Below are 24,773 nucleotides of genomic sequence, written 5' to 3'. Positions count from 1 at the left end.
TTATTTTCTTTATATGTAAATGAGACGGAAGTCCGCCCCCCGAGTAGTGTAAATCATAATATGAATCATGATGTACGGTGTACACGTGTGGTGTTGGCCGGGCCTCGCATTTATTTCGAGTTCAAACGTTCACCCCTGTTAACGTGTTGCGTGCGAGTTCGACCGCGTCCAATTCCCCCTGTGTCTTACGTGTAGCTTTCAATGGTAGCCGATGCCTCACGCTTGAGTTGTTCTCCCAACTTCCGTTTCGTTGATCAAATTTAATACAGCCATTTCCAAATCTGCAAGATGTCTTCGGAGGACAAGATGAACGATAATCTCACTACAACTTCGTATATAAAAGGATGGGATCCTCTTGGACAAGACGAGCCACGCAGCGGCAATCACTTGTAGTCTTAGATATTGAAATAATATATTACACCTTTTCTGTTCAACAGGCTGCGACAATGGCATAGAGAAATGTATTCAGCAAGAGAAAATCTGTCCAGAATACAAGCGATTTAATCTTTCTTCAGATCCCTCCTCATCACGAACAAGCGTTCGCCTTCCTCTGCCACAGTCAACTCCTGTAGACCCCTGATGCTTTCCGTTCCCTGCAGATTACGTCCTTTGGCGAGAGCGATGTAGATTTCAAGGCCGTCACCAACCTGCGTATTGTTAAATGAGATTAGATTACCGAAATTTGTAGCTTACTTCGATGTGGCGCTCAGTTGCGCTCGTGAAGGAGTCGATAACTATTGACAAGACGGTCTCTAAGGGTAGATGAGCCGGATGTGAGGTCCCTTGTGCCGCTAGTTGGTTCTTGAAGTAGATCTAAGGGGTGATCAGACGATGCAAGGGGGAAGATGGCAGGTGCGATGGAAAAGAACAGTGAAGACTCTGAGCTTACCTGGTTGTCCAAGAATGGTTGGACTAATGACTGAGCAGCGCCTGCAGCACGGCATGCCTCTCGTTCATACGAGCCCACGGGGTCAAACGAATACACGGCACCAGTACCTGAGAAGCTCCATAAATAAACCAGAATATGGATTATGAAGACGACGGACCATCCTCCTCAATACCACCCAGGATATTATACACGTAGTAAGGAAAGAACCGACGTGCGTAAAGCATCGTCTGAATCAATCTTGCAATTGCTCGTAGAGGCATATCTTTTGCATGAGCGTGACGGTACCACTAGGTTGCCACATAAGCGTGGAGAGGGGATTGAGATCGAGGAACACGAACCTCTAGACGTTGTTTTACTTTCTTTACAAACATATTGCCATCTGCCGCGAAGCCATTTACAGCCAGTACCGCGCGATCAGTCCTTGAATGAAAATGTTAGAGAAGGAGACGAGACAATGGGTAATGACGCGCGTACAATCGGAAGACCTTTGGTGCGTATCGCGTCTGGATTGAGTAACCCTCGCTCTGCCTTGTGTCGCCAGCAATAACACTGAAATCTGCACCGGCAATAGCAAGGATTGTACCACCATTTTCGGTGTACGGATTGAAGCGCCTCTCCTGAGGATGGGCAGAGGGTGTCCATGTCTGGCATAAGCATTAATGCGGGGAAAGTGGGCTTGAGGGTGTGGTCGAAAGAGTTATTAGAGACGGACAGTCCAGTCCAACTCCCAGGCCGCGTAATTCAAGTGGGCGGCAGTTATATTTTCCCACATACAAGGCGCTACTTTTGGTAATCAAGTCGTTAGATAAACTTGACCTCGAAAAGCGATCACCGCAGATCATTTGCAAGTACAGTCCGACATGCGTAAGTACCTTCTGCGCCAAACATCTTCTCAACTGACCGGAAAATCAGACAAGGATCTGCTCAATGGTCGACTTCTGTTCGCGATCCCGAAGAAAGGTCAAATTCATTTTGGTGACGGTTTGTTAGCACTAAACCCACCATAGGACGATTGCACGAAAAATGTCTCGAGTTACTATCCGGTGCGTCCTCCCTTAGATGCGCGAGCGATATGCCAACTAGCATTCAGGCGCCGACATACAATTCCGAAGACCCAACAGGCTTGACGTTTGCCTAGTGATGAATCACCCAATAGCTCTGTAAAACTCCGGCTACGATCTACATCTCATCGCTCTGACCCGGATGCAGCGTATTCCTTCCAGCAGCGGATATACCATCATTCGTTGGAAACGGCGACGTTGACCTTGGAATTACGGGCCACGATGTCATCCTTGAGGCCGAGATGCAAGATCAGGTCACCGAAATTCATCGTCTCGGGTTTGGAAAGTGCGCTTTGCAAGTTCAAACGCCAGAGAATGGGCCGTTTAAATCAGTTGAAGATCTTGCTGGGAAACGCGTTGTTACAAGTTTTGAAATCCTTGCGGGGGCGTACTTTGCCAAGATCGATGAGCAATTGAACCTCACTGGTGATAACAAAACGAAGATCCAATATGTAGGAGGAAGTGTAGAGGCAGCTTGTGCTCTCGGACTCGCGGATGGTATAGGTAAGCTGCCTGTCGGAATGGCAAATTGCATGATGTTTACATCTTGAACGTTGAACAGTTGATCTCGTTGGTATGTTTTCGTCTCATGCGGACGTGGAAAGATCTGACAATATTTCAGAGTCCGGAGATACAATGCGAGCAGTCGGTTTGCACGCTGTCGCGACAGTACTGCAGACAGAAGCAGTACTCATAAAATCAAACGTTCCTCATCGCGCCCATCATGCACCCTTGATCGATCTCATCTCCTAGCCGAATAGCCGGAGTTATAGCTGCCGGAAAATATGTTGTCTGCGAATATAACATCCGTAGAGATTCTCTACCTCAAGCAACAGTTATCACTCCCGGACGAAGAGCGCCTACGATCAGTCCTCTCGAGGAAGAAGGTTGGGTTGCGGTCAGTAGTATGGTTGAGAAGAAGAACATTGCAACCTGCCATGGATGAACTGGTGAAGATTGGTGCGGAGGATATACTGGTTTTCAATCTAGATAATTGCAGAGTATGATGGCATCAGCTTCAGTATAGATTCGTTGCTTTAGATCAATGGCTGGGCCACGATGGACATCTGCAGATCTGATCCTCAACGTTTGAGTACGTGGTGGTTCAGCGTTATAAAAACCCAGTCATTATTTTGGGAGTAGTCGTCAGGTCAGCTGGTGTATTGAATGGCCCCCTGCTGGTCATATTCACATACGGTTTAGACAATATTGTTGTAGGGAGGTTTGGCTGGTGTACCGTCATTGTCAGCCAGAGGTGTCGGAGGTCCTGGCGAAGTGATCGAGGTCATAGGGTCCAGAGATAGGTTGCTTCGACCACCTCAGAGCACTTCAAGGTTGGTTTTGCTTTGCTCGGCCTCATCCAACGTGTATATGCCAGGATGCAACGACGATTACGGCGTGTGGTCTCCTCACATAGAATCCAAATCTGTGAGAGTGGAGCACGCGCCATACCACCCATCTGCAGAACTCCAGAGCTCGCAGGAGCTCAGTCATCCAGTTGTCCCACTATTCGACACACTTTCAGCCTTCTGAAATATAAAAATGGACGGTGGTTGGGTATTGCACCGCATCGTACAAAGTATGCAATGCCCTTGTACTTCTTACAATTCTCTTACGCATGTCATCGACAAGATACATAATTATGCCATGAACTTTTCTGGCGAAAGCAAACCCATAACTCGGACTCAGGAGGCTACAAGGAAGAACTGGTCACCCCAGGCACCGTGGAGCTTGGAGTAAGAAGACTCAGTACTCACCAATGGGGTAAGCTTTCGAGATCTCCAGCAATATGGCGGCTTCTAGTTGAAGTGATGAAGATCGATCTCGCCAAACTTGAGGAGAATGGTCTAGTCTCTATCGACCTCACATCACCCTAGCTATACATGGTACGGCAAGCTCGGTAGTAAGTCCTTTCGGTGCCAAACTTTACGATCTGCAAAGAATGTTCGCCTTGCTAACGATTTTATCTATTTCAAATCTCTTCATTTCAGTCTTTGCGGCGTTACTCGCATCATGATATGCAGACAACTGTTGGATTACAATCACAAACATCGTAATAGGCTCGTATTCGGATTCCTATCGCTGACTTTCAGAAGACGAACGGCAAAGCTGCTTCCCGTTGCCTCATGGCAAGGCTCGATCGCGTCAGCTTCACCCTGCGATGGCGAACCTGTTGAGCTTTCATCTTTCTCGGTTCCCACCTCATTCCTTTGCACAATAAACCCTCTGTCTGAGTTCTAACAATGAAGATGGAACATTCAGCTGACGCTCTCGCAGCGGCAACGAGTCTGCAGACACACATGGTGCGTCTCTTTCTTATCTACATGATGGCCATCGATAATGATAGATAATCTATGTGTCACTACATCTGTAGTACATATCTAGCGCGTGCTGTCACTCGACCTCAAAAATGATCAGTGCAGATCTGCAAGCAGTACAATTTGATACGTGTGAGTTACTTTCTCCGCAAATATATCCCAAACTGACTACATATCAGACAAGGACCAGCTCAACAATCGACTTCTGTTCGCGATTCCAAAGAAAGGTTCGATTCAGCCATTTTGTCACGATCCATTAGGACTAACCCACTAAGGGTAGGTCGGTTACACGAAAAGTGCCTCCAGTTACTCTCCGGTGCGTCCTGCTTTAGATTTGCGAGCGATGTGCCAAACTAGGTTACAGGTGCCGATATACGATTCCGGAGACCCAACAGGCTTGATGTGTGTATAGTGAGGAATCACCCAGTAGCTCTGTAAGATTTCCGGCTTCGATCTAAATCCCACTCCTCTGACGCGGATGTAGTGTATTTCTTCCAGCAGCGGACATACCATCGTTCGTTGGAAATGGTAATGTCGACCTTGGCATTACGGGCCACGATGTCATCATCGAGGCCAAAATGCAAGATCAGGTCACCGAAGTCTATCGCCTCGGGTTTGGAAAATGCGCCTTGCAAGTCCAAACTCCAGAAAACGGGCCGTACAAGTCAGTCGAAGATCTTGCTGGAAAACGCGTTGTCACAAGTTTCGAAGTCCTTGCGGGGGCGTACTTTGACAAGATCGATGAGCAACTGAACCTTACTGGTGATAACAAAACGAAGATCCAATATGTAGGAGGAAGTGTAGAGGCAGCCTGCGCTCTCGGACTCGCGGACGGCATAGGTGAGCCGCCTGCCAGAATGACGGATTGAAATGATGCTCACATCTTGAACGTTGATAGTCGATCTTGTTGGTATGTTGTCTTCCAAGGTTGGGCGAAGAGAGATCTGACAATATTTCAGAGTCTGGAGACACGATGCGAGCAGCCGGTCTACGCGCTATCGCGACAGTGCTGCAGACAGAGGCAGTACTCATAAAATCAAACGTTCCTCATCGCGCCCATCATGCACCCTTGATTGATCTCATCGCCAGCCGGATAGCCGGAGTCTTAGCTGCCGGAAAATATGTTGTCTGCGAATATAACATCCGTAAGGAGTCCATACCTCAGGCAACAGCTATCACTCCTGGAAGAAGAGCGCCTACGATCAGTCCTCTCGAGGAAGAAGGTTGGGTTGCGGTCAGTAGTATGGTTGAGAAGAAGAGCATTGCGACTACCATGGACGAACTAGTGAAAATTGGTGCAGAGGATATCCTGGTTTTCAATCTGGATAATTGCAGAGTGTGATAGCCCTCGGTACTAGTGAAGATGCGTTGCTGTAGTCTAGATTAGTGGCCGGGATCTCTCAAATAACTTAGTCTGCAGACTCGGTGCAGTACCAGTGCCGCAGATCTGATCTTTGAACGTTTCAAGTCACTTGTTACACTCCAACTACCAGTGTTAAGTGTACATGTACAGTGCCACATCATCAAACTTGGGCTCAGCACATTACAAAAGATGCGTACTTGACGTGCCCTTGCAACAGAAATCGTCTTTCTCTTGAATACTCATGGCGGAGTATACTCCCGATTCCTTCAAAATCCTACTGGGGAAGCTCGTCAAGACTCCCGAGTATTTCACACCGGAAGACCTTAAACTTGCACTTCATCACCTTTTCACACCCGATGCTGCTCTTCCGGCACAAATTGGTGCATTCCTCGCTGCCCTTCACATAGGAAGAGTGGAAAGACGCCCAGAATCCCTCGCGGCGGCTGCTGAAGTTCTAAGGGCGCGCGCGTTACACGCAGCCATCGAAGATGGAGACACAGATTTTGTTGTCGATATCGTTGGAACTGGAGGAGATGGTCACAACACATTCAACGTCAGTACCACAGCAGCCGTCGTTGCTGCAGGCGCAGGTGCTCGAGTGATCAAGGTAGGATTTTTTGCTCTGCTGCAGTAACTTGGCTAATGAGTCAAACAACAAGCATGGAAGCAGGGCTTCCACATCTTCATCTGGATCGGCGGATCTTCTACAATCGCTCGACTGTTTATTTACCCCCCCTTCATCAGGCACTCCCCTTCCCATATCTAAGGTGCCGTTCACCTTCATCCTTGCACCTCATTATCATCCGGCACTCGCTATACTTGCACCATACCGAAAGACCTTACCCTTCAGAACGCTCTTCAATGTCCTTGGACCCCTTATCAACCCTGCACGTCCACGAGGCATGGTTTTAGGTGTGGCTGAGCGCGAACTCGGTCCTACCTTCGCCCAGTCCCTGCGTGACGGCGGCGTCGAGCGCGCTCTCGTGGTGTGCGGAGCTGAAGGACTTGATGAAATCAGCTGTGCAGGCTACACATACGCGTGGCAATTGGAGGATGGCAAAATTACGGAAATCAAATTGCACCCAGAGCTGTTTGGCCTGAGCGTCCATCCACTCACATCCGTAGCTGGCGGAACGCCGACAGAGAATGCGGCGACATTCAAGGCGCTCCTCAACTCGGGTAATGACATACCAGAGTCGTTGACGCCCGTCCTGCACTTTGTATTGTTGAATGCATCGGCGCTTCTGGTTGTTGCAGGTTTAGCTTCGGACTTCAAAGAAGGGGTTGCGCTAGCGATGAATAGCATAACGTCTGGAAGTGCGTGGGATGCACTTTTAGCGTTTCGGAACGCAGGTAGGGAGGCGGTGAAGGAGACTAGCAAATCTGAATATGGGAGAGCTTGATGCGATGACCAAGATACTTCATCCGGGCTGCTCTCTTCATTCATTGATACTATTATCATTGGTAGCGTTCGCTTTATCTTGCTATTCGGGTTCCTTCATTCACGTGTATGTAAATCACATGGATTATGATAATCGCGTGGTAAGCATGTCTTTCATGATGCCGCATTCTGATCACTGAACAAGTTTGTCTAATGGAGTCGCTTGAACCAAACTCCTTGCTGAACCTTAACGTTACCAGTAATCAGCGTCCAGTCTTGGTTCCGCATTCCTTGTGAGTAAATCGCGTCAAAACGATTGCGTAATCACCCCCCAGTGAAAGCTGGTGAGTGTATTCACAGTACACAAGACGGCCTCATACGATGCCCATATTCCATATTTATAACCAGAAAAGAAGTTGAAGGACCTTGGCGCACTGCGCATCTGCGAGAGCGGATTTACCGCCATAAATCGAGATTGGTTGCGTTTCCACGCTTGCAAACCTTCGCTACTGCCGAGCAGCTGACCAGCGGGATTTCTTCGTTTGAATATGGCGCTTACGCTTCTTTACGATCGCAGTTCTTTCGGGTCAAACTACCCCGACGCATCGAAGTGCATTCATTACCGTCTTCTGCATTGCTGCCACTCAATTATGTACAATGTTGAAAAATTCTGACTATGATTCTAATCGAATCCATGAAGTTTTTCAAGCTGCGCTGAGGTATGACTATATTGTGTTAGAGTTCGTTTCCGCTCAGGACCTTAGTCGAAAATAGGGGCTTGCAACGATTTTAGTCGGTGAGTCAATGTCACATCATAAAATACGTATTCTCCTCCACTTTACAGCATATCTTGCTTCGCTGAGAATAGTACAATCGCGGTCTTCGTTGTACAATGCAGCCTCATGTCGGGAGTAATCGGCCACTTCACGGACTGGCGGGTCCTTCATTACTATATGGACACCGGGCTACATTATTTTGCTTTGCCCCCATTCGAAAACTTCTAGATTGTCTGTCCCTGGTTCTCTATCATATTTACGACAGAAGCACATCCAGGTTGGCCTCATCAAAATTATATTATTCAGTGTAGGTGGTACGATGTTGAACATTCTCACAACAAGTCTCACTGTCTCAAAGATGTTACTCGCATGCAGCTGCCGTCGGGTGATTAAGCTCCTCGCCACACTTCGAATATTCCTCGACCCCTTGGTAGAGCGCATAATTAATAGACATTCCTTGCGCGACGCTGTGTTGTAAGCAGTCTAGACTTCAAGGGGCATGGTTTCGTTGTGGTTTCTGTCTTCTGATCTGACCTCGGTGCTTTTTGCAGGCACAACTTGGAGCGATTTTGAGGCGATTTGTACTGAATGTCAGGTAACACCAATCAGTGATCGCGACTTTAACTTTAACCTTCCGCCGTGCCACATCTGTGGATCCGATGCGCCTGGACGCCGTGCCCGTATGATCAATGTTGTGCGTAAAAACGATTCTCCTCGACACAAGTAACATGTTTTCTCACTTTTTGTCGGTCAGGTGGTGGGAACGTCTTCGTGGACAAAAGTCTTCAATTGATTGCATGATATGGCTAGCAGGTTGCCCTTAGTCTCGTTAGAGGAATTAATTGCAAATGGGAACGTCTATCAACTGATCAAGAAGACAGACATCCGAATGTGGCAAGCCGGTCGCAAATCTGATGTCTGCACGGATCTTAGCAATTCAATTGAAAATCCTCCTCACTTCGAGGATCAACCTGCCAATCATGATCCAGACTTTCGCACACTAACTCTCCTATGTAATATTGACATCACAGGTGGCTACGGTCCGCTATAGAGGTCTCCCTGTATACGTAATTCAAGGTGACTTAGATTCGTTTGTGCGTCGACTTTTGTGCTTACTCTCCTTCCATTGAGACCTTCGTTTGTTTGCCTTTCATGTCAAGAAGTGTGCTGCTTTAGATTATCGTGCACGTAATGATCAAGCACGCAGCACCTGATAGCAGCACGAGCTCTGGTATTACTCAACTGCTGTTCCGTCATGCTCACTTTCGCTATGAGTTGTGGGCTTTTAGGTGGTCCCCAACATCACAAATTTGTTGAATTTGCTCAAAATATCATGAGCTTCTTCGAACAGGTAAGTTGATATATATTAGTAGTCAGGTCTTGCAGAATACTGGTACGTTCACTCTACTGTGTAAATCATGACATCTCCCGCTGAAACAGATGTCGTTTCAACGACTCATTCTCCTCCGTCATCGCTTGCCACAGCACAGACGGAGCGGACATTCTCGAAAGACTTCCGATGCCTTCCTATTCCAAGAAGGCTCCGTTATGACCCTGATAAGCCTTTCCACTTCGGAATGTTGCTCAATGTATCTTTTAGCATTGGCTGTACTTTGGGTGAGCCTTGAATACGAAGACGTTGTCCACAGGTACCTTATCAGATTCGACACAGTTGTCGCTAACCTGTACTATTGTCAACCGATTCTAAGTAAGTCAGCGTCGCGATTTTTGTGTATTGCCTTGATTAATCGTGTCCCAAAGTCCAATTATCGGCTGCTTTCCATGTCGATTATGACGATGTGGCGAGGTGTGAATGCCCGAAAAATATCACCGAGATTGGTGAAGCTAATGTTCTTGCAGAATTCCAACGCTGGTCCAAGCTGGGTAAGGTTCCAAACTCCATACAAAGGCCTACTGTTAATGATGGGCAAGGTTTGGTATCGGCCTCCTATTCATATCACCACTCGGTGACATGCTTCGCCGACGCCAGTTGATATTGTTCTTGATTATGCTTTCAACTATCTTGACTATAGGACTAGTCATCGCAAACGACATTTTGGTGTTCGAGGTCACCTCCTTTTTGATCGGGTTGACATCCGTCACTCCCCAAATGCTCATTCCACTCGTAGCTGATCTCGCTCCTCCCGCTGGTTGTGGATCAGCTATCTCAATTATTCTGTCAGGCAATCTACTTGGCATCCTCCTCGCGCGCATATTTTCTGGCGTAGTGGCCAATTTCACAAGTTGGCGTATGGTGTATTGTACGTCTATCGGCCTCCAGAGTATCGTCCTGGGTGGTGCCTATCTGTTGCTTCCGGACTACCCGGCGAAAACCCATGATTTATCCTACCTTGGAATATTCCGTTCCATGGCGAAATACGCTGTCACCGAACCTCTTGTAAGCCAAATCCTTCTAACGACCTTGGCCGCCAGCGCGTGCTACACCAATTGGTGGGTAACCCTCACGTTCCTACTGGGCGGACCGCCATATGACTACTCCACGTCAGTGATACTGTCTTGTTGCTTATTCATTCACTAACGACATTGGGTTAGCGTGATCATCGGGTTGTTTGGCCTCGTTGGAATGATGGGTGTAATTGTGGTACCATTCGTTGGCCGTCTTATCGATCGGCTTGTGCCGTGGTGGTCCGCTGTTGTTTCAACTGCACTTCTTTTGGTATTCCAAGCAGTACAAACTGGGGCAGGAGGCATAAACGTTGCCGCAGTTGTCATCTCTTGCTTCGGATTAGACATGTTCCGCCAAACACAAGGTTTATCATTGGCTACATTGATCTTCAGGCACGACTTCACCTGATTTGCGGTTCTATCATACTGATCTTGAAGAATGAACCAGCGTTTCAGAGACTGCGCGCTCACGTTTGAACGCGCTGATGAGTATATCAGTGCGTCCATTCACATTTGTTGTTATGCATCGACCTTGATGTGACAACGAACTCTCGCAGATGTTTCTCGGTCAGATTTTAGGGACATCTGTTGGTACTGATGTTTTCGTCGGATATGGCTGGCGTGCAAATGCTGCGCTGTTCATGGCTATGTATGCCTTGCAGCTCACGGTGCTTCTCCTTAGAGGCCCTCATTGTCCCGGGAATCGGTGGTTTGGTTATGGAGGTGGATTAGAATTTTGGCAGAAGCTGCCATCTAAGCAGCCGATCGCCAAGGATGACCCTGAGAACTCAGGAGGCGCTCATCTGGCTGTAGTGTACAGCGAGAAGAGAGATGACGAAGGAAAAGGGGGCCAGGAGCTCCGCTAGTCTCAGGCCAAAATTTGATACGATAAAAGAACGCCATTCGTTGCTTGCTTCGAGGCTGCATCACTTGATCATGTATAACACCCAGCACCAGACTCCGACTTCATACAGATCATTCTTAGTTAGAAAATTGCCCATTGTATCTTGTTGCCAAAAAAAAAAAGATGATTGTTGATATCATACAAAGTTTGAAGACTCATCTGAGTCATCGAGATCTCTGAACGCGCTCCGGCTCAGCGGCTTCGTTCAGATCGTAAGTACAAATCCTTCGTACGTAATTCGAGGTAATTTGGTTGTGCGTAGCTGTGTCGCCTGCTTTAACTGTCTCCCGCCGGGTGCTCCATGATCCTTCGAGATTGCCTCAAGACTTCTTTTCTTGTCAAGAACTTGAAGAAGCGTTCAATGGCGTTTTTGCATGTTCAGTCAGCTTGTCTCCCATCAGATCTCAATGGTCCCATGTCGCTTTAAATTATCACGCACATCGCGCTTGATAACAGCGCGAGCTCTAGTATTACCATATACTCAATGGTGCTTCCGTCATGCGGACTTCCGCTCTGTATGAGTGTGGGCTCTTTGGTGGTGACCAACGCCATGACTCTGTTATAAATACCAACATTATGGTCTTTTTCGAATAAGTGAGTGTATATATAGCAGCGGTACAGTCTTACAGAATACTGGTACGTTCCCTCTGGTGCGTTAGACATGACCTCTCTCGCTGAAACAAGTGACATTTCAGGAGTCACTCAGCCTATCCCGCCATCGCTTGTCCTAGCGCAGGCGGATTTGACATTCTCGAAAGACTTCCAATGCCTTCCTATTCCGAGACGACTCCGTTACGACCCTGGAAGGCCTTTCCACTTCGGAATGTTGCTCAACGTATCTTTTGGCATGGGTAGTACCTTAGGTGAGGCCTGAACCAGGACGTTTCATAGATACCTGGTTGATCTCGGCGCAGTTGTTGCCAACCTTTATTATTGTCAGCCAATTCTAAGTAAGCAGCTTCGTAATTTCTGTTTGTTGTCTTAACATGTATGTCCCAAAGTTCAATTATCTGCCTCTTTCCATGTCACGTATGACGAAGTGGCGAGGTGTGGATGTTGGAAAATCTGTCGGAAATAAGCTAATAGTCGCACAGGATCCCAACACTAGTTCAAGCCGGGTAAAGTTCCCCAAATGCTTATGAAGGGCTAGTGTTAACGACGGACAAGGTTTGGTATCGGCCTCCTACTCATAACACCACTCGGTGACATGCTTCGCCGGCGCCAGTTGATATTGCTCTTGGTTGTGTTTTCAACTACCTTAACCATAGGACTCGCCATTACAAACAACCTTTTGGTGTTCGAGGTCATCTCCTTTCTGATTGGGTTGACGTCTGTCACCCCCCAAATTCTCATGCCACTAGCAGCTGACCTCGCTCCTCCCGCTCGTCGTGGATCAGCTATCTCAGTTGTTCTGTCAGGTTTTTTGCTTGGTATCCTCCTCGCGCGCGTACTGTCTGGCATAGTGGCCAATTTCACAAGTTGGCGTATGGTGTACTGTATGTCTATCGGCCTCCAGAGTATCGTCCTGTGTGGTGCCTATCTCTTGCTTCCGGACTACCCGGTGAAGAACCGTGACTTATCCTACCTCGGGATATTTCGTTCCATGGCGAAATACGTTGTCACCGAACCTCTCGTCTCCCAAATCATGCTAGCAAACTGGGCCGGTAGTGCGTGCTACACCAATTGGTGGGTGACCCTCACGTTCCTACTCGGCGAACCGCCATATGACTACTCCACGTCAGTGACAACTGTCTTGTTGCCTATTCATTCACTGACTAAATTGTGTTAGCGTGATCATCGGGTTGTTTGGCCTCGTTGGAATGATGGGTGTAATTGTGGTACCATTCGTTGGCCGTCTCATCGATCGGCTTGTGCCGTGGTGGTCCGCTATAGTTTCAAGTGTACTTCTTTTGGTGTTTCAAGCAGTACAAACTGGGGCAGGAGGCATAAATGTTGCCGCGATCATCATCTCTTGCTTCGGATTAGACGTGTTCCGCCAAACACAATCTGTATCACTGTCTACGCTGATGTTCAGGTACAAATTTATGTGGTTTGCGGTTCTGTGATACTGATCAAAACAAACCAGCATTTCCGATACTGCACGCTCGCGTTTAAACTCGCTGTTGATCATATCAGTGCGTCAATCCACACCTTCTGTTATGGAATGGCCTGATGAGACAATAAACTCTCGCAGGTTTTTCTCGGTCAGATTACAGGGACATCCGTCGGTACTGACGTTTTCGTCGGATATGGCTGGCGTGCAAATGCTGCGCTATTCATGGCCATGTATGCCTTCCAGCTCGCGGTGCTTATCCTTAGAGGTCCCCACTGTCCCAAGAATCGGTGGTTTGGTTATGAAGGTGGACTGGGATTCTGGCAGAAGCTGCCGTCTAAGCAGTCCAAACCAACCGTGAGCGGCGACCTCGAGAATGCAGGAGGCGGCGACCTGGCTGTATTGTACAGCGAAAAGACTCGGAGGGATGCCGAAGGAAAAGACGATGAAAAGCTCCGCTAGTCCGAAAATGGCTCAGGCCTAAAATTGATACACGCTCATATAGAACAAACGCTGATTAGCTGCTTGCTTAGAGGCTGCATCACTTGATCATGCTTATCACCAGTTGACCAACTGCATACAGATAATGTAATCGATTACATCCCTTACATGGAAAATTACCCATTATTCGCCACTATCACTATTCGATATAGCCTTCACGGGCATCCCTGGACCCGGCCAGTGACTCGCTGCTCATTGAGAACTATCGTCGCACATCTTGACCTATTACTCACTTGTACTTGGGATAAAAAATAGCAGTCACCAATATCCAAGTTGTACTAGTATGATTCTGCATGATTTCAAAAGCGCAGCTCCAGAAACAAATTGTCGTGAACGGGAATTTTGAGCGTGTGCTTTCAAGATTTTAGTCGACAACAAACCGGACGTCACATTGTCGAACCCGTTGGACAGATCCCTCTCCCCATCAATACCAATCCTACTGCCCATTGTGCCAAACTCGCACCTGAAAATCATCAAACCCTCCCTCTCCCTCTCTATCTCCCACACCTAATTCAGACACCAGCTGATGTTGGCAGAGAGCATGTAAGTAGTCTTCGGAGATTGTCGTAGAAGTTGAACGTCGCTCGAGATCTTTGACAGGGCCGGCGCACCAGGTGAACGGATAAGCGACAATCTACTCGGGGGCGTAGCATTCACTTTGAGTTTGCTTCTAGACGTCCAGTGAGGGGGCCCGAGGCGCGCTAAGGAAGAGTGAAATCACATGGCGGCAGCGCTGCACGAGTCGTCGTTGAGCTGGTACTTTTGTTCCTGTAGCCTATAGAATGAGCTTCTCGGCGGGAATGAAAACCAAACTTCTTGATTGCTGTATAGATGGTTACATGGTGATCGTACAGCGTAGCATTTGCGAGGGCTTGAATATGGGCGAGCTGTACATCGGTGATCAAGTGTCGACACTACAAACCTCGTCTGTCAAATTCAAATAATTCACTAAGCTTCAAGCTTTGTTCAAAGAAGCAGCTGCTCTTGAGCTTGATAGGGTAAGGGTGTACCAAGGCAGTAATAAAAAGCGAAAGGCCCTCGATGTCACGGTATAGAATAATTCATCCTACCTCACTGTCCGTTTTTTCCATATGCGCTTGACAGGATCTTCGTGAGGCTGAGGGAGGTTGCTGGGCGAATCCATTCTCCAGTGGTTTGTTCAAACTTATGCGCGGTGCACCTCTACGGCCTTGTCGAACTTTTAAATAAATCACCGGACAATGACATCGCTAGGGACACGGAACAACTGCCGCATAATGGGCTATGATGGGCGTTGCACAAATGTCAGCGGGTTGGTTAGAGTTGGGTTGGAGCAGGAAGTAGGCGTGGTGTGGCGTGGGAGAATGGGTAGGCGGGCCGTCATGATTGAGCGTTTTAGAGAAACTTTTTCCTTAGACCTGTCCCCTTGTTAACGTTGGGTCCAAGAAAACCTCTTTTCTGCTTCGCATAGCTCCTCTAAGGACAACAAGTTTTGTGCAGTTTTCAGAAGATTCCTTGGTGAAAGCTGCTTTGCAATGATTATGCATTCGAAATCGATCGCGGGCCGTCACGGTCGGTCCATAATGCATGATGCATGATGCCTGGACCCTAGCCAACCTTTGACCGGTAGACCATTGCCTTCGGCGAATCGACGAATTCGAACTTGCGGAGTTTCGCAAAATATCACACCTGCACACTTCACGGTTGTGCATGAATAGATTGTACATGTAAGCAGTATGACCAGCATCGTGTCTTTTACAAGAGTTACAGCTGGAGCGTACAACTTGAAGGAGTAACAGGTCATAAGTATTACTTACTTGCAGCTTCGACGAAAATGTGGCCGCTGCGATAATCTGAAGCGAGAAGAGTTCAATCTCAATGCTGTTCCTCTCGTGCTGTTGACACAGATATGAGATTCACTCACATAGATCTTTCTCAGCCATCCACACATAAATATTGTGGAGGTAAATATAATTCGTGAGAATAGATGTGCGCTGGTGGGCATCATGATTGCGGACTTCCGTCTCAGTAAGTTGCTGACTCGGAAACGTTTCGAAAATCGCAGCCGGTGAATTAAGAACGTCCATGATGAAAGGGCGTATTCTCCCTCATCGATTGCCCAGTTGTTCGAGGTTTGTCTTCAAATGTCTCCCTCCAGTACTGAGAAGCTAGGGACGCTCGAGTCTCCTGAAGCGACTATTGAGAAGGCTGCAGCATCCACAGAAGAGATTTGGCCCACAAAAGACTTTGGTCTTGTACCGATCCCGAAGAGACTCCAATACAATCCCACCAAACCTTTTCACTTTGGCATCTTGCTCAACGCCTCCTTCGGGTTTGCTAGCACATTCAGTACGGATTTCTCGGTAGATGGTGAACGGATGCTAATGGCGAGACAGTCGTCGGTAACTTGTACTATTGTCAACCGCTGTTGAGTATGTGGCTGCTGAGAGCGGTTGGCTGGGCGTGTTTCTGATCATGAACTGATAATTGTGCATAGTCGAGTTTTCTAAATCGTTCAATGTAACATACGACTGAGGTGTCACGGTGTGTCATTTCGTCCATTTCGTCCATTTCGTCCAATCTGGCTAAGTGTGATTGTGATATCAGTATCCCTACCCTCACTCAAGCAGGGTAAATAAACTTATCGGTTTCTGATGGGACACTCACGACTTATTATCATTCGTGGCTCAGGTATTTGGTGGGATTACTTCTGATATCCCCCCTCGGCGACCTTGTTCGACGCAGACAACTCGTGTTACTGCTGGTCGCGTCATCTACTACTCTCACAATAGGATTAGCCGTCACCAAAAATCTCCGCGTCTTCGAGGCCTTGTCGTTCTTGGTTGGCGTTGCAACTGTCACTCCCCAGATCTTGATGCCTCTAGCTGCAGATCTGGCTGCACCTGATCGCAGAGCGTCAGCATTGTCCGTGGTGCTCTCGGGTCTCATGCTAGGCATCCTGATCGCTCGTGTCTTGGCTGGCGTCATAGGCAATTTTACAACCTGGCGTGTAGTCTACTATATGTCAATTGGTGTTCAATCACTCGTTCTAATCGGCGCCTACCTCGTTCTTCCCGACTATCCTGCCAAAAATCACGACTTGACATACTTCAAAATCCTTTTTTCGATGGCCAAGTATGCAATAACGGAGCCACTTGTCATACAGGTGGCCATTATAAATATTGCATCCAGCGCATGCTTCACGAGTTTCTGGGTCACTCTCACCTTCCTTCTCGGGGGTCCGCCCTACTACTACTCCACGTACGCACGTATCCTCTGACTTTTGGCCGCCTGAACTGAAGATAATCTTCAGTCTCGTAATTGGTCTCTTTGGTCTCGTTGGCATGCTAGGCGTGCTCGTCGGACCTTTCGCAGGACGCCTCATTGATAGGCTGGTTCCTTGGTATGCGACTTTGGTAGCCACTAGTTTGCTTCTAGTTTCCCAAGCTGTGCAGACTGCAGCAGGTGGGATCAACGTTGCAGCTGTCATCATCGCATGCTTCGGACTTGATGTTGCGCGTCAGTCTCAGCAAGTCTCCCTGTCGACTCGGGTCCTGAGGTCAACATCCATGTCCTCTATAAAGAAAATCACTGCTGACTCACAGAAATAATATCACAGCATATCTTCCGCAGCTCGTGCGCGCTTGAACGCCATCCTCATTCTATCAGTGAGTTCCGTTGTCAGCTATCAATTGCAGTGTTGTTAAGCCAGACACCCAGGTGTTCATCGGACAGGTGATGGGCACGTCTGTCGGCACCCAAGTTTTCGTGCAACACGGATGGAGAGCGTGTTCACTGCTTATGCTGGCGCTACAGGGCTTCCAACTTATAATTTTATTGCTCCGCGGTCCACATTGTCCTCGAAAGCGTTGGTTTGGCTACGAAGGGGGCCTGGAGGCGCGCAAAAGCGTTGTCTTGGAGAGGGAGAAAGCACAGTGTAGCGGAGAGCGGAAAGTATAACACGATATAGAGGCGCAGAAGGAGGCACCGACGCAAGGTGGTGAAGTCATACGGCCCGACACAACATAGATACCACAATAGAGCATGGAACATATGCGGAAGACATCACCACTGAAAATTGTTCAGCATAGATATTTGGATTGATATCTTTGGGAACTCGCCCACAGTTGCAAATGCATCGAAAGCTGAAGAGTAGGACGTTGAAATGCTCATGGATGTTTCAGGCGTAAGACGCCGAGTTAGCTTATGCCGCCAGGAAAGTGCAGCGATGCTCGAAAATGAATACAATGGCAGCTGGAGAGATCTAGGGAATTTGTTGAAGGATGAGGATGCGAGGGGACACCCCTCAGGCAAAGTGAATCAAGCCAAAGAAAATCCCAGTCCGAAATCTGACAGTTGGAGCCGAGTTGGTGGAGTCTAACTAGTAATATCCTTTGAAGCAACATGAGGCAAGTCGGGATCTCGTACAAATACTAGCATAATCATGGAGCCACGGAGCCCAAAAAAAATGCCTAGTACAATTTTGAACTTTGTCGTGTGGTTTCAGCTAAGTACTTACATGAACGACTAACATTTTACTAGAATAGCCGCAGCGATGCTGAGCCCTGGCGCACTCCACAGTCTGTGGGGCAGAACTTTCCCGCGGGAGGGGACACCCGATTTGACGGGTAAAGGCTTCTGGCGTACCACGCCGATAAATGGTAAGGTTGACTATGAACGCCACGAGTGTACAATCATTACGCCGCACTTGCGGCGGGCGCCTGCATTTCTGGAAACTTCTCGTGTTTCAAACCATAAGGGAGAAGGGTACATTGTGGCTGGAGGCACACTAGTTTGAATAAAACTGCGTCATCTTGTTTTTGTGTGGTTTCTGCGGTTCATAACGGTCCAAGGGCGCGCGCAAAGGGAGATCGGGGCAAGGAGAAAAATGACGCAATACGTGAGTTTAGAAAAAAAGGGGAGGAAGTCAATGAACCCTGCAGGGGTCATCACGTCGAAATAGAGCATGATGCAGCTTTAGGCCGGGTGGACGGGAGTTAAGTTGGCTTCAAGTTGTGTGCGCACTCGATCCAGGGGACACACCTTCTGAGTAAACACATGCATGATATTTAGGGTGAGAACCTACTAGTACATTGTCGAATGCATACAAGTTGCATGGTTAAGCACGTAAAGTAGTGTTTGGATCGATGTTCGCAGTACTAAAGCAGAAAATCCATTAAGTAGGCCCTTCGATTTTTTCATGGAACCTAAAGGCGGCGGCCCTACATACAGACACAATCTAAGACCTTCAACGACCTTCAATTGGAGGTTAAGTCATAAAATTCGTGGCTCACCTTATCTCAAACACAGTTTTAATTTCCTACTAGTATCAGAATCACATAGTATGCGGTTCTGAAAGTTTTGAATGGAGTTTAGGTGGTCACGTATCATAGCTAGATTCGATGGCTCACCTTATCTCAAAGGCATCGGAGAACCTCAGTTCTACCAAAGTTCTACTTCTAAGGTTTCTGACAATCAAAATCTCATAATGGACGTTTTTGGATAGTATTGGTCAGCTGGCGGTTCCAATGGCTACTTCGATCTCATGCGTTATAAGGTACATACTATTTTTTGGCGGAACGCAACTAACACGCGTTCCTTATACACCACACCGACTCGGTGTTATCCACTGACATGTCCAGAGAAATAGAACGTGAAGGTGATTTTCTGGGGTTCTTCACAGGAAGCAGGATCTCATCCGGTAACGGCATTAGGGAAACCCCACTTGGTCCTTCGTATCACGCCCATTGACGCGGATGCTACCTTGGAGCTCCGTCAGTCGGTTTTGTGGCCTAGCCGTTCATTTGCAGATGTCCTTCTCGCTGAAGATGACAAGGGCCTTCATTTCGGAGCCTTCGTTTCACAGTACGAAAAGCCCATTGCCGTCATCTCGTTATTTGACGATCCGTTGCCGGAACTCCACCTTGTAGAATCTGGGGATGATAGCCCGTCCCAGAGAAAGTCAGCACGCTTTCGTAAATTCGCCTGCTGATACGATGCATCAGAATCAGGGCATAGGGACCAAGTTACTTCAACATGTAGTTGAAGTAGCTCGATCGACGCTGGGTGCAAGCGTCATTTGGTGTGATGCTCGGACATTGAGCAGTGCCTGGTATAAGAAGCGTGGGATGGTCGAATTTGGTGACCCTTTCTACAAGGGAGATGTCGAGTATATCCGGATGAAGATGTCCTTGAACGCAGATACTTGCGAGACCAGTGCGTATAACGCCATTTAGATGTGCCACAGTGCCGGGCCGTGACCAAATGATAAGGATGATTGGGTACGCCGTGTTCTCCGCATCGATATACGGGTGATGAATTCACGTTGGCAATTATTTTCAGAATTTTTGTGTCCGCGATAACATTTATTTGTCTGACGAACTGCGTCCCTCCAGGGGGCGTCTGCGCATTATGTATATTTGTCTTCATCGCAATGAACAGAGGCGTCGCATAGACGTTCTGTACTATGATCTTCCCGTATGCCGGATCCAGCTCGACCTTTTTGCAACGGCTAGTTCCGCTGTGTCATCCAAGATCTGCACAATCTTACCTCACTTTGCACCGGCTACCTGGCGCACCGGATTGCTTCGACAAGCGGGAAAGATACTGAAAAGCTCCACATGTTTCGCGCCAAGCGGCTTCTGTGCGTCAGAAAGTTTTTTTTTTTGAGCGTCCCTCCGACGGAATTATTGAGCGCATCCATAGACAAAGAAAAAGGCGTTTGAGAGTCACTCGTCCAACTATCAGGTATAATGTGCCTGTGATATCTTGTGTGGGCTCACTGCGTGGGGCCAGTACTGTGAATTTTGGCATGACCCTGGCGATTCTAGCTATGAAGGTACTACATTCGGTGAGCAACGTGTTCAACCCAGTATTCGCCGTTGCCATGAGGTGTCCGATTGACTATCTCATGCAATGCTGCTACCACAGCTAGGCTGATATTAGCATGCAATTATATTGGCAAACAAGGACCTCTTTCTCATGTAATGTCTATCCGATACGTCCTTTCGTATAGAATGATCGACTATTCTTCTTCGTCCAGTCCCTGTCTAGGCCATACTCGGGGAGACTAGCGCTAGGTTAGCAGCTGGGACTAAATCAACAAAAGAGAACTAGTGTCAGCAGTGGCCCTGAGTTTTCTTTTGTTTTATATCGGTTGGGCGGCCTTCGTATTCGCCATAAACGTGTCAGCGAGGCTATCGCTGGCTATCGGCTGTGCCGTTAAGGGACAGCACTTCGTCTTAATATCGCAAACTCAAATTGTTGACGGGCTAATATCCATCCTGCCGTTCGTTTTCCTTATGCGTCTAGCTAGTGTAATCTCGATCTTTCCGGGATAGCGTCAGCTGACACTTGTGTGTTGTGTAAAGTAATTGTTCGTGACGATGGGAGGAACGCAAGTTCGGATAGCCACTGCGCCCACGAGATATTGAGCTGTTATATCCCGCCTATAAGAACTTCTGATGCTGGAGTGATGCTATTCCACCGCCCCCCCATTACTTGCCCGAGTAACTTGCTCATTCACCTGTGCCCAGTTCCTTGGCAATTGGTGTTTTCTATGAGTGCGATGGTTTGCCGTGCCCCTCCGGTGCTACTGTATTCTATGAGTCCAAATTTTATGGGTGTCATCTTCATTCAAATTTGTCACGCCTTCATTTGGTTCATAGCCAATACAGTAGGTCGGAGGTCAGGCCCTGCCGTTGTATTTGATGTTCACCAATTGTACTCGTATTATCCCTATTCTACCACAACGCACGTCAACCCATTGACAAGAGTATGTTTCTGTCATTCCCCCCTCGTTTTCTAGTAACAAGCGCTGATACTATTTCATCGGACTACACATATTCACCACAAGGCATACATCATATCTCCGAGCCGTTAGGCTTTTCATAATATATCCCCCACATTCCTGATACGGGCATCCAACTCCTCCATCCCTGCATGGCCTCGGAGGACCTCGGCTCGTCACGGATCAATTGTATCCACTATTCTGTCATAGTATCAAGATGAGGAGCATGGGAGCTCATGGAAGGCACCTTGACGCATCCGGCCATTTCTCTGATTCATCTTCTGATTCGAGTCTTCGGTACGATCACCGTTCCATAATAGTCTCTAATTTGTAGAGTCAAGAGCTTGTAAATGACCTTCCGTTCTCAGAGGCTTCTCACCGCATCAAATTTCGATTGTTTCGGAACTCGGGGGAACTTGGTGCGCTAGGAGCGGTGGTTTCAAGTATTGATTTGAATGGAGTATACAAGGATCTCCGACAATCGTTATTGATGACTGCCACGGCCGAGTCTTTAACGGGAGGCATAGTCGCCGCGTCCACTGCTAGAGATGGACAACAGGGGAGGCCTAAGAAAATCGCGAATTAGGCAGAGGCTGTGGGGTGCAGTTCAAAGCGTCAGTCTGGCATCTCCGGAATGGGAACATGTGAAATCCCAGGCCGCGGACAAGAAGATCGGTTACTGGATGTTATTGGACGCCGTCCAGGGGCAGTCATTGGTAAGGATCAACGGGGTTCCAAGCCAACTTATTGCTGTAAGCCAAAGTCTGCCAAAGTCCGAAGGCTGTTCCAAGGGCGAAATTTTCGAAATGGAAGATGTGATTATCATGACGTCGTTATGAGGAATCGGCGGCACTTTACACCCTTCACGAGAGAAAAGTAGCGAGATCATATCGTGGATGATATCCTATGATATCACCCCTGCACATTCGGAATGGACCGACAGGGCAGGGTGACTATAAACAGACCCACGAGGCTGGTCATGGGCTATCAAGGGGAAGAACAGAAGGTGGAATGACGAAAGGAACCCGGAGAGGGCAACGGCATTTCCATAAACCTGAACTTATAAGAGCTCATAAGTCGGTCCGAGGAGTACTGGAAACAGAAAATCAAGTAATGGATGGCATTCACAGCGAAAAGGTACAAGAATCAACATCAGAAATCGCGTGCGGGGTATGTCGACAAATGTCATTTCAAAAGCTCTTCTACAACCCTGTCTTCCGAGATATTGGCAACGTTCGCGCCACGGTAGTTCAATCTCCGAAGGACGTCAATCTGGGTTAAGTATCAGCACTGTCATGAATCAAAATAAAAGCTTTTCCGAGACGTACGACTTTTGAGCGCTCAAAACCAAGACCCTCAAACTGATCTACGTGGGCTTTCTCAAGACCTGCTATGGCGATCTCATCTCTCTGTGGCTCCTTCACCTCCACCTTCTTGACTGTAGGCCCTCCTGCATATATCTGCGTCCAGTACCTTGCTGTCTCGTCGAAACTCCGCTTGCTGGTCGTGTAGTGCTTTGCAACCTCTGCATCTTGCGGATCATTAGGCTCAGGAGAACACAGCAGTGATTGAAGCGAGATCAGCGTTGATTTGAGAGTTAGGACAGGAGACCACGCGTCCTTGAGGATATCAAGACAGATAGCTCCAGACGCCGATGATATGTTTGGGTGATACACTTTCGTGATGAATTTCATCTTGACAGGTTGGAACGGATACGAGTCGGGGATGACAATATCCTGTTATGTTGATTGATTCTTCTGATTAGGCTACACAGGAAACCAGGGATGCGCACCACCTCGAAGTGGCCACCTTCATAAGGCGTGTCCTGAGGACCTGGGAAAGATCCCTTCAGGTGAAATGGCGAAGAATCTATTAAGTCAATTTTGATGTTTGAAGATTTGTCGTTCTTGCAGTCTAACCAGGGGTAGTGAGAGAGTGAACGATGCCAAAAGCAATATTAATAAATGCCTACCAACGATTTCTTTATTCACGCGGCGGAGACGAGCGTCCATGTTGTACAAAAACAAGAAGAATCTACTTAAGCTTAGGGTTACAAAAGATGGACGGCGAGCAGACGGTGGTACGAAATGAGGGAGGCTGCAACGCCTCATCAGATAGTCACGTGGCTTTATCGAAATTATCCTTTAGCAACCCCCTATCAGGGGGTCAGTCTCCCCATTGACACGATTGGATTTGCCGATCAAGTTGGTTCTGATCATCAGAAGTTACTAGATAACATCTCTCATATACAGCTACTACAGAAATTTGAAGTGCATAAATCAAGATGGAGACCCCTACCATGCGCCAGCGTTTCGAAGACTACATCTTCGGCCTCCAAGAAGAGATCATCACAGTCCTTTGAAAAACTCGATCCCAATGCTCCATCATTCAAACGCGACTCTTGGTTACGGGCACAAGGCGGGAAGGGCGTATCGGGCGTTTTCTTCTCCCCCCCTCCCACAGATGCATCACCTGGCCCGCAGACGATCCTAGAGAAGGCTGGTGTTAATATATCTGTCGTCCACGGCATGCTTCCCCCTGCCGCAATCAAAGAAATGCGTGCAGACCACTCCAACATCCCCTACGACGAGAAGACCAGTCTTCCCTTTTTTGCAGCTGGAATAAGCCTCGTTGTGCATCCTCGCAATCCTCATGCTCCCACTGTGCACGCCAATTATCGTTACTTCGAGATCACGGAGAAAGTCGCAGAGAGTGATGGAACTGGAAAGGTTGTTGCATGGTGGTTCGGAGGGGGCAGTGATCTCACGCCATCGTACCTCTACGAGGAAGACGCACGTCACTTCCATAGGACGTTGCAAAATGCCTGCAACCAGCATGGCAGCGAACTATACCCTGCGTTCAAGAAGTGGTGTGACGAATATTTTTATATCGTCCACCGCCAAGAAACTAGGGGAGTTGGAGGTCTCTTCTTTGATGATCTCAGCACTGAGAAGCATGCTCGGCTCTCAGATGACGTTGAACGACCTCGATCAGCAGAGGAGATCTTTGACTTCATAAAAGCCTTGGGGAATTCGTTCATTCCCTCCTACTTGCCCATTCTTGAGCGTAGGATGTCGATGCCCAGCACAGACCAACACAGACGCTGGCAGCTGTTGCGCAGGGGGCGTTATGTCGAATTCAACCTTGTGTACGACAGAGGTACCAAGTTCGGGTTGAAAACGCCTTCTGCACGCATTGAAAGCATCTTGATGAGCCTTCCAGAGACTGCAAGGTGGGAGTATATGACGGACATGGGAACAGATCTAGAGAGTGAAGAAGGACGCTTGATCCCAGTTTTGAAACAGCCCGTCGATTGGGCTGCGTTGGAGAAGTAGCGGCGAGCATTCAGTAGG

At 48.0% G+C, this 24,773-nt stretch overlaps 11 protein-coding genes across 11 annotated transcripts; 9 read left to right on the top strand and 2 right to left on the bottom strand.

Moving 5' to 3' along the window:
• Positions 1-446: 446 nt before the first annotated feature.
• Positions 447-1,661, bottom strand: EDB91DRAFT_1284389 (nucleophile aminohydrolase; the record flags this gene model as incomplete). The annotated part of the gene is made up of 7 exons (XM_041324774.1): positions 447-647; positions 694-813; positions 890-996; positions 1,047-1,176; positions 1,228-1,309; positions 1,364-1,533; positions 1,602-1,661. 7 exons carry the CDS (start codon positions 1,659-1,661, stop codon positions 501-503), a joined length of 816 nt encoding a protein of 271 aa, XP_041176832.1. The 3' UTR covers positions 447-500.
• A 31-nt stretch (positions 1,662-1,692) lies between these two features.
• On the top strand, positions 1,693-2,990 carry EDB91DRAFT_382982 (uncharacterized protein). The gene is made up of 6 exons (XM_041327063.1): positions 1,693-1,753; positions 1,802-1,849; positions 1,897-1,932; positions 1,980-2,049; positions 2,099-2,454; positions 2,513-2,990. Exons 1-6 carry the CDS (start codon positions 1,750-1,752, stop codon positions 2,701-2,703), a joined length of 705 nt encoding a protein of 234 aa, XP_041176830.1. The 5' UTR covers positions 1,693-1,749; the 3' UTR covers positions 2,704-2,990.
• EDB91DRAFT_1135061 (histidine biosynthesis HisG) lies at positions 2,484-2,961 on the top strand (the record flags this gene model as incomplete). Its single annotated transcript, XM_041318800.1, has 2 exons — positions 2,484-2,524; positions 2,573-2,961. A coding segment is annotated over one exon (192 nt), but the record flags the coding sequence as incomplete, so codon positions are not given.
• A 1,203-nt stretch (positions 2,991-4,193) lies between the features above and the next one.
• EDB91DRAFT_1082360 (uncharacterized protein) lies at positions 4,194-5,610 on the top strand (the record flags this gene model as incomplete). The annotated part of the gene is made up of 8 exons (XM_041315481.1): positions 4,194-4,253; positions 4,325-4,400; positions 4,448-4,495; positions 4,549-4,584; positions 4,633-4,702; positions 4,753-5,108; positions 5,167-5,178; positions 5,228-5,610. 8 exons carry the CDS (start codon positions 4,194-4,196, stop codon positions 5,608-5,610), a joined length of 1,041 nt encoding a protein of 346 aa, XP_041176829.1.
• Positions 5,611-5,741: 131 nt separating this feature from the next.
• On the top strand, positions 5,742-7,177 carry EDB91DRAFT_383039 (glycosyl transferase). The gene is made up of 2 exons (XM_041327064.1): positions 5,742-6,238; positions 6,291-7,177. Exons 1-2 carry the CDS (start codon positions 5,873-5,875, stop codon positions 7,032-7,034), a joined length of 1,110 nt encoding a protein of 369 aa, XP_041176828.1. The 5' UTR covers positions 5,742-5,872; the 3' UTR covers positions 7,035-7,177.
• A 2,401-nt stretch (positions 7,178-9,578) lies between these two features.
• EDB91DRAFT_1135043 (major facilitator superfamily domain-containing protein) lies at positions 9,579-11,228 on the top strand. Its single transcript, XM_041318799.1, has 5 exons — positions 9,579-9,604; positions 9,695-10,290; positions 10,342-10,587; positions 10,643-10,691; positions 10,752-11,228. The coding sequence occupies exons 2-5, from the start codon at positions 9,761-9,763 to the stop codon at positions 11,058-11,060; spliced, it is 1,134 nt and encodes a 377-aa protein (XP_041176827.1). The 5' UTR covers positions 9,579-9,604; positions 9,695-9,760; the 3' UTR covers positions 11,061-11,228.
• Positions 11,229-11,759: 531 nt separating this feature from the next.
• On the top strand, positions 11,760-13,613 carry EDB91DRAFT_1053915 (major facilitator superfamily domain-containing protein; the record flags this gene model as incomplete). Its single annotated transcript, XM_041313789.1, has 8 exons — positions 11,760-11,961; positions 12,013-12,048; positions 12,100-12,145; positions 12,193-12,216; positions 12,266-12,835; positions 12,888-13,133; positions 13,185-13,233; positions 13,293-13,613. The coding sequence occupies 8 exons, from the start codon at positions 11,760-11,762 to the stop codon at positions 13,611-13,613; spliced, it is 1,494 nt and encodes a 497-aa protein (XP_041176826.1).
• Positions 13,614-15,637: 2,024 nt separating this feature from the next.
• EDB91DRAFT_1336763 (major facilitator superfamily domain-containing protein) lies at positions 15,638-18,263 on the top strand (the record flags this gene model as incomplete). Its single annotated transcript, XM_041325548.1, has 11 exons — positions 15,638-15,659; positions 15,697-15,763; positions 15,790-16,033; positions 16,129-16,151; positions 16,239-16,262; positions 16,323-16,892; positions 16,945-17,190; positions 17,251-17,299; positions 17,499-17,585; positions 17,848-17,946; positions 18,174-18,263. 11 exons carry the CDS (start codon positions 15,638-15,640, stop codon positions 18,261-18,263), a joined length of 1,521 nt encoding a protein of 506 aa, XP_041176825.1.
• Positions 18,264-19,265: 1,002 nt separating this feature from the next.
• EDB91DRAFT_1248761 (uncharacterized protein) lies at positions 19,266-19,867 on the top strand (the record flags this gene model as incomplete). Its single annotated transcript, XM_041322976.1, has 3 exons — positions 19,266-19,290; positions 19,346-19,606; positions 19,674-19,867. The coding sequence occupies 3 exons, from the start codon at positions 19,266-19,268 to the stop codon at positions 19,865-19,867; spliced, it is 480 nt and encodes a 159-aa protein (XP_041176824.1).
• Positions 19,868-22,268: 2,401 nt separating this feature from the next.
• EDB91DRAFT_1135020 (ubiquitin-conjugating enzyme/RWD-like protein) lies at positions 22,269-23,517 on the bottom strand. The gene is made up of 4 exons (XM_041318798.1): positions 23,393-23,517; positions 23,213-23,334; positions 22,749-23,156; positions 22,269-22,692 (listed from the first exon to the last, which is right to left on the bottom strand). The coding sequence occupies exons 1-4, from the start codon at positions 23,430-23,432 to the stop codon at positions 22,606-22,608; spliced, it is 657 nt and encodes a 218-aa protein (XP_041176823.1). The 5' UTR covers positions 23,433-23,517; the 3' UTR covers positions 22,269-22,605.
• On the top strand, positions 23,239-24,755 carry EDB91DRAFT_1284369 (Coproporphyrinogen III oxidase; the record flags this gene model as incomplete). Its single annotated transcript, XM_041324773.1, has 2 exons — positions 23,239-23,585; positions 23,775-24,755. The coding sequence occupies exons 1-2, from the start codon at positions 23,508-23,510 to the stop codon at positions 24,753-24,755; spliced, it is 1,059 nt and encodes a 352-aa protein (XP_041176822.1). The 5' UTR covers positions 23,239-23,507.
• Between the last annotated feature and the right edge of the window lie 18 nt (positions 24,756-24,773).

The sequence above is a fragment of the Suillus paluster genome (assembly GCF_016628075.1).
Source record: "Suillus paluster strain FC165 chromosome Unknown EDB91scaffold_28, whole genome shotgun sequence".
Taxonomy (NCBI): Eukaryota; Fungi; Basidiomycota; class Agaricomycetes; order Boletales; family Suillaceae; genus Suillus; species Suillus paluster.
The sequence above is the reverse complement of the archived record's forward strand: the minus strand, read 5'-3'. Positions and strand labels throughout refer to the sequence as shown.

What these genes read in the sequence shown, in the direction of transcription:
- EDB91DRAFT_382982 (XM_041327063.1), top strand. An exon ending in GTTCGCGATCCCGAAGAAAG is followed by an intron (nt 1,850 to 1,896) that starts GTCAAATTCATT and finishes AACCCACCATAG; the next exon opens with GACGATTGCACGAAAAATGT. An exon ending in ATGTCTCGAGTTACTATCCG is followed by an intron (nt 1,933 to 1,979) that starts GTGCGTCCTCCC and finishes ACTAGCATTCAG; the next exon opens with GCGCCGACATACAATTCCGA.
- EDB91DRAFT_383039 (XM_041327064.1), top strand. Translation starts at nt 5,873, where the DNA reads ATGGCGGAGTATACTCCCGATTCCTTCAAAATCCTACTGGGGAAGCTC. An exon ending in CAGGTGCTCGAGTGATCAAG is followed by an intron (nt 6,239 to 6,290) that starts GTAGGATTTTTT and finishes TCAAACAACAAG; the next exon opens with CATGGAAGCAGGGCTTCCAC.
- EDB91DRAFT_1135043 (XM_041318799.1), top strand. Translation starts at nt 9,761, where the DNA reads ATGCTTCGCCGACGCCAGTTGATATTGTTCTTGATTATGCTTTCAACT. An exon ending in TTGGCTACATTGATCTTCAG is followed by an intron (nt 10,588 to 10,642) that starts GCACGACTTCAC and finishes AGAATGAACCAG; the next exon opens with CGTTTCAGAGACTGCGCGCT. An exon ending in ACGCGCTGATGAGTATATCA is followed by an intron (nt 10,692 to 10,751) that starts GTGCGTCCATTC and finishes GAACTCTCGCAG; the next exon opens with ATGTTTCTCGGTCAGATTTT.
- EDB91DRAFT_1135020 (XM_041318798.1), bottom strand. Translation starts at nt 23,432, where the DNA reads ATGGACGCTCGTCTCCGCCGCGTGAATAAAGAAATCGTTG. An exon ending in AAGGTGGCCACTTCGAGGTG is followed by an intron (nt 23,157 to 23,212) that starts GTGCGCATCCCT and finishes TCAACATAACAG; the next exon opens with GATATTGTCATCCCCGACTC. An exon ending in GTTTTGAGCGCTCAAAAGTC is followed by an intron (nt 22,693 to 22,748) that starts GTACGTCTCGGA and finishes TACTTAACCCAG; the next exon opens with ATTGACGTCCTTCGGAGATT.